Raw genomic sequence first — 10801 nt, 5'->3', positions numbered from 1 at the left:
AAGAGGGTGATTTTAGGTATGGTCTTATGGATGTTACTCATCTGAATATTGCTGATTTCTTTGCTGATCCTGATGGAAAAATTGATCACCTTATTGGTGATGGGAGCGTCAAGAAATAATTTTGTCATATTATGTTATTGAACTTTATATTTTAGCAGAATAATTTGAACTTCCTATGCTTTGATGTTATTCGACTTTATATGAGTTTTTCTTTTTAAACAATTCACTTATAAGGTTTGTTATCTTTCATTTTTTTCCTTATATTAATTTATATCTGTCTATCTATATATATATACTCCTTGTTTTTGGGAAGAATGAATGTTCGCACTAGCATCAATAATGAAAATATTTGCCCCGTTGGTAATGCAATGACTCATACTATTCTTAAGAATAATAATTTTTTTATCTCAATTAGTAATGCAAAGAAGTCAATATTAGTACTATATCTAGTATCACAAATGTAAATTAAAGGCTAGCTGGGACAACCATTGTGATATCACTGCACACCCCCATTGTGCATTGCATGGACCACCATGAAACCACCATCATCTTCATTCGACTTTGAACCTCCATCACACACTTTGCAAGCATTGTTGGAGGCACTCCTTCTGGTCGCATCTACTACCGTAGCTACTATCATAAGCGTGGTCACCCAATGTTTCTCTCTTACCTCTCACAAACCTTGTTTCCCTTTGCAATGATGAATCATGGAAATAAAAAGGGGGCCATTTGTGATAGTGAGGGCAATGGGCATAAAGAGCATAATCATTCGATTGCAATTTTTATTTTTATTTGTTTTAGAAGCAGGGAGATCTTCATTTGAACATTATGTGGCTTATGTTTTGTGATTTTAACTTTTTTATAGAAGAATATTAATGGCTAGGAGTGTTTTAGATATTTAGAGCAATAATTATGTAAGTTAGTTTGAGTGACCATACAGTCAATTTGATTTTTTTATTTGTATTGATTTTACGTTCTCTTTTATAAATTAAATTTTTTATAGTGACGATTAAAAATCACGATTATATTAAAATTAATTATTTTAAATTTAATAAAAATATTAAAATGACAGTTATTAATTATATTATTTTAATTAAGAGCATGACTCTTGAACAAAAGAAAGGAATATATTGACTCACATCATAAAATGTCAAAACAAAAAATTTAAAAAGATAAAATAAAAATGAGTTGTACCAAAAAACATATGGAGGTGAGTTCAAGCTTAGGGTTCACATTAATTGGTCTGGATCAGAGATTAGCAATTAGATTCTTAAAATTCCTAAGTAGCATTCTACTTTTGTACAAATCAAGTTGTGAAATTGACATTGTATTTGGTAAAGATAAAAGAAAGTAAGAGGAATGAAAATAGATGAAAGAAAGTAAAGTTGTTTGATATAGATGAAACAGAGTTGAAAAAAGATTAAATATTTAAAATAAAGTAATTAGGTAGATAATAAAAGAAAGAAATCTAAAATTAAACATTTATGAAATCCCAATTTTATTCCTAACCTTGAGAAAAAAATTGCTCAACGGAAAACTTAAAAAAAAACTAATTTAAAAGGCTTATAACTGATTATGTCGGGACATGTATAATCGATTATATCTCACAGTTAAGTTTTTTTTAAAAAAAAAAAATTGAATGGAAATAATCAATTATGTTATCACCATATAATGGATCAGTGCTTATGATTTTTAATTTCTTAAAAAAACTTGTTAACATCGCATTAGAATCACAAGTTTGTTAAAAAATAAGAATTATTGAAGGACAGTATGTGAATATTACACATTCACATAACTTTTATTGTTCATTGCACTTTCTTTCACCTTATTTTTTAGGTGAAATTTTTTCAACTGGGCTCCACGGGTTTTCATCCCATATAAACCAGAGCAATAAGTAGGCATTTATGAAATTATTATATTATTTTTTATTACTTTATTATCTAAATTTTAGTCTGTTTCTGTTCAGAGTAATAAGTAGGTATTTTATAAGTAATAAACATATTAATATTAATTTGTTTTAACATTTTATCCATAGTTTTATTGCCTGAGTTACTTCTGCAAGAGAAGTAACAACATGTATTTGTATTTGTAGAAAATTTAAAGTTACATTAACTACTCTGTTATGATTATGATTTATGATGAAATATTTAATATGTTAAATAAGTTCTTTAAATGTATTATTAAGTATTTGGTGTTTTATTTACCATCAATTGAACAGAAAAAAGGAACACAACTAAATAAATTTTTTAAATTTAAATTGTCAACAAATAGATTGAATCAAAATTTAATTTGAGATTTTTTTTTATTGGTGAGAATTTAAGACAATATCAAAAGATTTATAATAACTCATGTATGTTCAACCAGCCCAATTAAACTCCATTCACATTCAATTTGAGCAAAGTCAATCCAAGGCTAAAGCAACTAAAGTCCTTGTTTTAGGCCTCCATAAAAATTAGACCTAAAAAATATTAATAATTATAAGACTCATATTTTCTTATAATACTCATAAAAAATAATACAGAAAAAATATATATAGTTTTAATTTTCAGTAAGATCCATAATTTTGTTGTTTAGTTTTTGTTTAAAATTAATTACTCACTTATTTTCATTAATTAGTATATCTCTTGATTGGCTATATTAAAGGTATCTCAATCTTAATATATCAATTTTGGTTAAAATTAATCTGAAATCTCTTCTCTTAAAATAGGCTATAGAATCATTTAAAATTAATTATTTATTTACATAATAGATCAAGCAATTATCACATTAAGAAATAGATTTAAACATTTTAAAATATATGAAGATATTTTTTATTTTTTATTTAACATTAAGAAATTCAAGTCTTTGGATAGTAATAATTTAAAAGAATATTGTCTTAACCTTGAACGTTCATTAAAACATAATAATCACTTGGATATTGATGAATTAGATTTATTTACATAACTAAAAATTATAAGAGAAATTATAGAAGTTGAAAATGATACATCGATCGATTAATTGACATACTTAATTATATAAAAGGAATTAATTCTTTTTTGAATATTTTTATTGCTTATAGAATAATGTTAACAATTTTGGTAAGTGTTGCTTCACCATAAATTTTTTTTACAAAACTAAAATTAATTAAGTTTTATTTAAGATCAACAATGTTTCAAAAAAATTAAATGAATTAGTTTTAATATCAATTGAAAAAGAAATATTAAAGAAAATCAAATATAATAAATTAATAAATAACTTTGTATCCTTAAAAGCTCCAAAAATAAATTTTCAATAAAAAAATATTAATTTTTATTCAAAAAAAATTACTAAACTAAAAAAGGACTTATTTTAAAATTCGCTTTTGAATTTATATATGTTGGACCAACCCAGAATTTGAGGTTTTATTCAAATGGATTCAAACTAAAATGTACCTTAGTTTAAAATTAGATTACATTTTTTTTTGGGTACAACAATGACAAAAAAAGGAAAAAGAAATTAAAAAAAAAGGAACATATGACATCGTTTTGGCAGGGCCATACAATGTTGAGTTTTATCCGTATGTGCATTGCATGACCCTGTGCAGGCAGTGGAAAAGCATGCAATCCATATAACGATGTGCACACGTGAAATATTTATTTTGCAAAATATTTTTTAATATGATCTATATCCTAAACCGATACTCATCAACAAATCCTATCCTTTGATTTTTTTTTAATAACACATCTAATGGCTCAGGTGAGATTTGCCTTCCACTGTACTATAGCCATCTAAACTCATGCATGGTATGAAACAAGATTGTCTTTCGCATCTTAGTGATGTCTTATTTCAAATATTGAAAAATTGGATTTTGTTTCTCTGATGGAAGTTATATTTTTACTCTTGCCTCTACACCATACTTTGTTAGCTGGATTGCTAGAAGACTTAGGCATTGTATGTTCAATGTTTTCTAAATATTTTTGTCCCTTCAGCTCATTTGAAAGTGTTCATCCCTTGATAACATTTTAGTTTCTAAGAATTTTGTCCCCTCGACACTTAAAGAAAATAGAAGAGAATAAGAAAATATCTCATTTTTCAGTTTTATGGTTTTAAAAAAACTTGTTTTGGAAACAGTTTTTATAACTTAAATAGATGTTATACATGAAATTGATTGTTGAGTAATATGGAATTGCTTTTAAAAACAACATTTAAAAACAAAAACGTGAGAAGGGAATCAATCATACCCTTAGTCTTGGCTTTTGAATCATGTTAATATTAGTTAAAATAAACAATTTGATCACAGCCTACATTGTTGATATTTCTCAAAACTTTTATTTTTATTATTTTCCTTGGTACTGCAATTATATGATTAGACATTTCTTAGTGATATAAGAGACACGACCATCGAAAAGTGCAATAACATTTCTTCAGACTAAAAAACAGAAGAAGAAAAAAAGGCAAAATGAGTTTGGCCAAGATATATTAATGCTAAGTTGATATTTACGTTTTTAAAAAAATAAAATAAAGTGAAAAATAAAAAGACATTCTAATAAAATTAAATTCATAATTTTTTATTTATAAATAAGACAGTAACTCATTAATAATTATATTAATTATTCATTTTGTATATATTATTAGATAAGAATTATTCATTTTTTTTTCTTCAAATTATCATGTTTTCTAAATTAGTTGTCTACATGTTTGAAAGAATATTTATCGGAAAAGGTTAACTCCTTAAAAGTATGTTTGTACATGGTTTTAGTTTCTAAAATTAGGGCCAAGTTTATTTTTGGCTCCCAAAATAATAATTTTTTTTACATATCCCCGAAGTTAGGAAATAGCTAGCTTTTCTTAGTCCCTTGTCATGGACGATGTAACGCTCATTGTTGATGTGGCTAAGGGCACTCATGTAAACATATGTCAGTATGTCATAGTCATCATATGCCATATGCTTATATTTAATTGTTGGCTTAAAAAAAAAAATTGACGCCTGTTATTGAGGCGCGAAGTTTTTCTTTTGTTCACAAATTTAAAAGTGATTTATTAGTTCCCCTTATTTGGAAATCGCCCATTCTGGTCTTAAAAGTTGACGCTATTAAAATACTTTTTGACGTGGCTAATTGTGTATTTTCTGATGGTTTTAAAAATACAATTTATGAAAATTTTAAACCCTCAAAATTTATATTAATGAATAATATTATAAAATAAGTTTTGTGGCATTTTTATACAGTAAAATAAAATAAACCACTACTATCTCCCATTCCAACAACGTGTTTTCACATTCCAACCACAAGTCACATATCTTAGTGTCGAAATAAAAAAGCTAGGAAAAACCCCATCCATGGCAGCATGACAAGGAGTAGGTGATGGAGAGAAACAAAGGATGAGCAGAAGTGATGAAGAGAGAGTGGGCAAGAGAAATTGAATGGGAGGAAAGGAAACGAGCAAGGAGAACATGAGACGGGGCAATGTTGTCGTGGCAAAAACAATGAACACCTAGCTCGTAGAGGGAAAGGGGAGAGTGAGAAAAACAATGGGAAGTACTCCAACAAGTCCCTTTCATAAGAAACAAGTCTTAGTAAATTATACTATCATATACTTAAATTTGTCAATATTTTTATCAAATAATTCTACTAATTGATAATATATTTATTAAATGCTACATTTATTAAATATAATATACACTTAAGTAAATTTGAATGTCAATAACATTAAATAATATATTTATTATATTAATTAATGAATTTTAGGTAAATTTGACTGTCAATAATATTAAATAATATATTTATTATATTAATTAATGCATTTTAAGTAAATTTGACAGTCAATAACATTAAATAATGTATTTATTATATTAATTAATGCAATTTAAGTAAATTTGACTGTCAATAACATCAAATAATATATTTATTATATACAATATGTAGTCAATTTAATAATATTACATTACAATGTATTTTAATTTTTGAAATTTCTTTTCCAACTAATACTGTTCAACAATAAGAAAAATAATAGTTTGATAATTTATTAAAAATATATTACATTCAATAATCAATGTTGAGGAATTTATTATATTTAATAAATATCATACAATTGGTATATTGTAAGTAAAATTGATTGAAAAATAAAAATAATTACTTCCGTCAAAATTAAATTTTAAATTAATTACTAAATTTATTAAAAATAATATGTATTCAAAATTTTAAGCATAGAAATTAATATATGAATTATTATGTTTATATATGTGTGAACTATTATTAGCATTAATTATTATGATTATTACATATTTAAGTGTTTTATATTAAAATATACTACCAACAAAGTCGGAAATAGTAAGCAACTTGTCTTAATTAAATGATCCAACATATAAATCTTAATTAATTCTTTAATGTGAAATAAATCGGATTGAAAAGATAATACACACTTAATGTGCATTCAAAATCCTCCACGAAAATTTATCAATGCTTCCGGCCATTAGAATCCTATAAAAGGCCAGGAGGAATGTGCTAGTAGTTAAATATTCAAATAATTTGAGAGATTGTTTATTCACTTCTTTGCATCTTAGTCATGAAAACATCATCACCTTCAACTCTTGCCCTAGTTTTATTCTATCTTTGCAACATCTTTTACTTAGAGGCTTTCAATGGTGGCTTTAGTGTGGAGATGATCCACCGTGACTCATCAAGATCACCATTCTTTAGTCCCACAGAAACTCAATTCCAACGAGTTGCTAATGCCGTGCATCGTTCCATTAACCGTGCCAATCATTTGAACCAATCTTTTGTCTCTCCAAACTCACCTGAGACCACTGTTATATCAGCTCTAGGTGAATACCTCATTAGTTATTCAGTAGGAACCCCATCACTCCAGGTCTTTGGAATTCTTGATACGGGTAGTGACATCATTTGGCTGCAATGCCAACCATGTAAAAAATGCTACGAACAAACCACTCCTATATTTGATTCTTCAAAATCCCAAACATACAAAACCCTACCTTGCCCTTCTAATACATGTCAATCTGTTCAAGGTACCTTTTGCTCCTCTAGGAAACATTGTTTATATAGCATTCATTATGTGGATGGGTCACAGTCACTAGGAGATCTTAGTGTGGAGACCCTCACTTTAGGCTCCACCAATGGCTCTCCTGTCCAATTTCCTGGAACTGTGATAGGATGCGGGCGTTACAATGCTATTGGCATTGAAGAGAAAAATTCTGGCATCGTTGGCCTAGGGCGCGGACCCATGTCCCTTATAACTCAATTGAGTCCTTCAACAGGTGGGAAGTTTTCATATTGTTTGGTACCAGGGCTGTCTACTGCATCCAGCAAACTCAATTTTGGAAATGCTGCAGTGGTTTCCGGGCGTGGGACCGTCTCAACCCCGTTATTCTCAAAAAATGGACTAGTATTCTACTTCCTAACCCTAGAAGCATTCAGTGTAGGACGCAATAGAATAGAGTTTGGAAGCCCTGGATCTGGTGGAAAGGGAAATATCATAATTGACTCAGGTACAACGCTCACTGCTTTGCCAAATGGTGTTTACTCAAAGTTGGAAGCAGCAGTAGCAAAGACAGTGATATTGCAGCGTGTTAGGGATCCAAATCAAGTGTTGGGTCTTTGCTACAAAGTTACACCTGATAAACTAGATGCAAGTGTACCAGTGATCACAGCACATTTTAGTGGTGCAGATGTCACTTTAAATGCTATCAACACCTTTGTTCAAGTGGCCGATGATGTAGTGTGCTTTGCTTTCCAGCCAACTGAAACTGGTGCCGTCTTTGGGAACTTGGCTCAGCAAAACCTCTTGGTTGGTTATGATCTCCAAATGAACACCGTGTCCTTTAAGCACACAGATTGCACTAAGCAATGATTGATTGTTGTTTAACTTAGTCTAAGTTAGTTGATTAAATAAATTTTCACCATTTTTTTTGTGTTCCAAAACATATTATCATTGTAGGAAATACATATGATGAAAGAAAATACGTTATCATGTTCACTATAATATTTTAATAAAAGAATTAATAAAATCGGATATGAAAATTCACAAATTAATAACCCAATTGGCCAACAAATTCAATAGGGAAATGAAGTTAGTTTGAAATTTATTTGTAAAACTTTTGTCTAGTACTTGTAGAATATGATTGTTGAATTAATACACGGTGGCAACCTTTTGATGAAAACGATTATATTAATAATGATAAGGAAAACAAATTAACATATTTTATAATAATTGCAAGCTATGCCGTTATGCAAATTCACAAAACGTTGTAAACTAAAGAGAAATGCTAGAGAAGAGTGCACTGGGATCTATCCTAGTTTAGTCACCAACCTCTTGTGACTACGTTAAGTCCTCAAAGCTTAAGATATTCTTTCAGGAATTCGATCAGAGTATTACAAATATGAATCTAAGGATAAAAAAACCTGCAACGGACACCTCATCCTAAGGGAGGAATCAGCATAAGATCAGGGTGCACATGGATATACAGTGAATCCTTTTAGAAGTCATATAAATGGCAACTAAAGTCTTTGCCGACAATATGCCAGTTGCTGGCAAATCAAGGGTCGCTAAATGCTTCATGGCTTTTATATCAATTGATAGTAATGAGATTCTTTGCATGGCCAAAAAAAGTAACTTTTCCAATAGTAGATTGGTGTTTTGTATCAATACAATGGCTACACATGAGAGAAAATTTCCTCTTTTTACCAATTGGTGCCATGAGAAAATGTCCTTAATTACTTTCTTTAATTTTGTCCAGTGAAGCAAAAGGTGCCTTAATCTTTCTTTTCTTCAGTAACTGTGCAGCCAGGAAAAATAAGTTTAAGTTAGCTTCATTTGAAAATCCCCAAACATGAAAGTCTTCCTATTAAGTAATAGAAAAATCCCTAAGAAAAATCCCCAAACATGAAAGTCTAATTATATATAAAATTTCAGAAGTGAAATCATAATAATATATTGATTATAAGTAGTATACTATTTCTACATTGAAGTGAAATCATAATAAATGACATTCACCTTGACTTAATTGAGTGCAAAATAACGAACTGACTGACTGACCCAAAATGTAATGCTGTTATTCTCTAATCTCTGCAATGGAGTTTGATACACGGGCACAACGAAGTGAAGTGATGGAGACATGTTCTTTTTATATAGAGCATTCTTCCAGCCTTCTACCAAAACTGAACAGGTCAACCTTACAAAGCTTAAACTGCAAAATTTAGGGGGAGGACATACTATAAAATCACTATTAAAAAAAACTACTGCGTAAAAAGGATAATACAACAAGAATCAAGGGAAGAGTTCAGGATATAAAATGAAATACGTCACTCTCCCCGGTCCATCATTAATTTTTATTTAAATAATATTGGCTCCCTTTTAATTTCTTATGGTAGCAGAGGGTCTAACTGGCGTGTTAAATAAATCAGTTGAATTGGGATTGTTCAAAGGTTTCAAGGTCAATCATGGCATCTGTTTCTCTAAGTTACAATATGCAGATGACTCTTTTTTGGTTGGAGGGGCATGTTGGGAAAATCTGTGGGCTATTATTAAGGCTTTTCTTCGAAGCTTTGAACTAGCTAGCTTCTGTACTAAAGGTAAATTTCTCTAAGAGCAAGCTTTTCGGTGTGCATGCCTCTCCTGATTTTCTGGAAAGTGCAGCAGCTTTTTTATATTGTTCTGTGGCATCACTTCCTTTTAAATTCCTTTGGTTGCCTATTGGAGCAAATCATAGACGAGGAGTTTCGTGGGCACCAGTTATTAATTTGTTAAGAAGCTGTGTTGCTGGAAGGGGAGACAATTAATTGTCCATGGGTGGAAGGATTGCATTGATCAATTTTTTTCCTTTCTTACAGACCCAGTAAAAGATAATTGCAAAATTGATTAAAATACAGAGGAGATTTTTGTGGAATGGGAATGTGGGTGGTTTTAAAATTCTGTGGATTGATTGGGAGACAGTTTTGTATGCCAAAGTATGAGGGTGGTTTGGGAGTGAAGGACTTAAATCTTTTAATTTGAACTTGTAATCAAATTGGCGTTGGCGTTTCTTTAATGATAAACATCCACTATGGTATGAGTTTCTGTGTTGCAGATATGGAAGGATGAGCAGAAGTGATGAAGAGAGAGTGGGCAAGAGAAAGTGAATGGGAGGAAAGGAAACGAGCAAGGAGAACATGTAATCGTGGCAAAAACAATGAACACCTAGATCGTAGAGGGAAAGGGGAGAGCGAGAAAGATAATGGGAAGTACTCTAGTCCCTTTTTTAAGAAACTAGTTTTAGTAAATTATATTACCATATACTTAAATTTGTCAATATTTTTATCAAATAATTCTACTAATTAATAATATATTTATTTAATGCTATATTTATTAAATATAATATACAGTTCATTTATTAAATATAATATACACTTAATTAATTAATGTATTTTAAGTAAATTTGACGGTCAATAACATTAAATAATATATTTATTATATATAATATGTAGTCAATTTAATAATATTACATTACGACGTATTTTAATTTTCGAAATTTCTTTTTCAACTAATACTGTTCAACAATAAGATAAATAATAGTTTGATAATTTATTAAAAATATATTACATTTATTAATCAAAGTTGAGGAATTTATTATATTTAATAAATATCATACTTGGTACATTGTAAGTAAAATTGATTGAAAAATAAAAGTAATTACTTCCGTCAAAATTAAAATTAATTACTAAATTTATTAAAAATAATATGTAGTCAAAATTTTAAGCATAGAAATTAATATATGAATTATTATGTTTATATATATATATATATATATATATATAATGTGTATGTGTGCGCACGTCAATTATTATTAATA

At 29.0% G+C, this 10801-nt stretch overlaps 1 protein-coding gene across 1 annotated transcript; it reads left to right on the top strand.

The window, feature by feature from the left end:
- Positions 1-6522: 6522 nt before the first annotated feature.
- On the top strand, positions 6523-7824 carry LOC100790610 (aspartic proteinase CDR1). Its single transcript, XM_003541552.5, has one exon. The coding sequence runs from the start codon at positions 6523-6525 to the stop codon at positions 7822-7824; it is 1302 nt and encodes a 433-aa protein (XP_003541600.1).
- Positions 7825-10801: the final 2977 nt, after the last annotated feature.

The sequence above is a fragment of the Glycine max genome, chromosome 13 (assembly GCF_000004515.6).
Source record: "Glycine max cultivar Williams 82 chromosome 13, Glycine_max_v4.0, whole genome shotgun sequence".
Taxonomy (NCBI): Eukaryota; Viridiplantae; Streptophyta; class Magnoliopsida; order Fabales; family Fabaceae; genus Glycine; species Glycine max.
Note: the sequence above shows the minus strand (reverse complement) of the source record. Positions and strands in the feature narration are given on the sequence as shown.

Excerpts from the sequence above, each read along its gene's own strand:
- LOC100790610 (XM_003541552.5), top strand. The coding sequence starts at position 6,523 with ATGAAAACATCATCACCTTCAACTCTTGCCCTAGTTTTATTCTATCTT.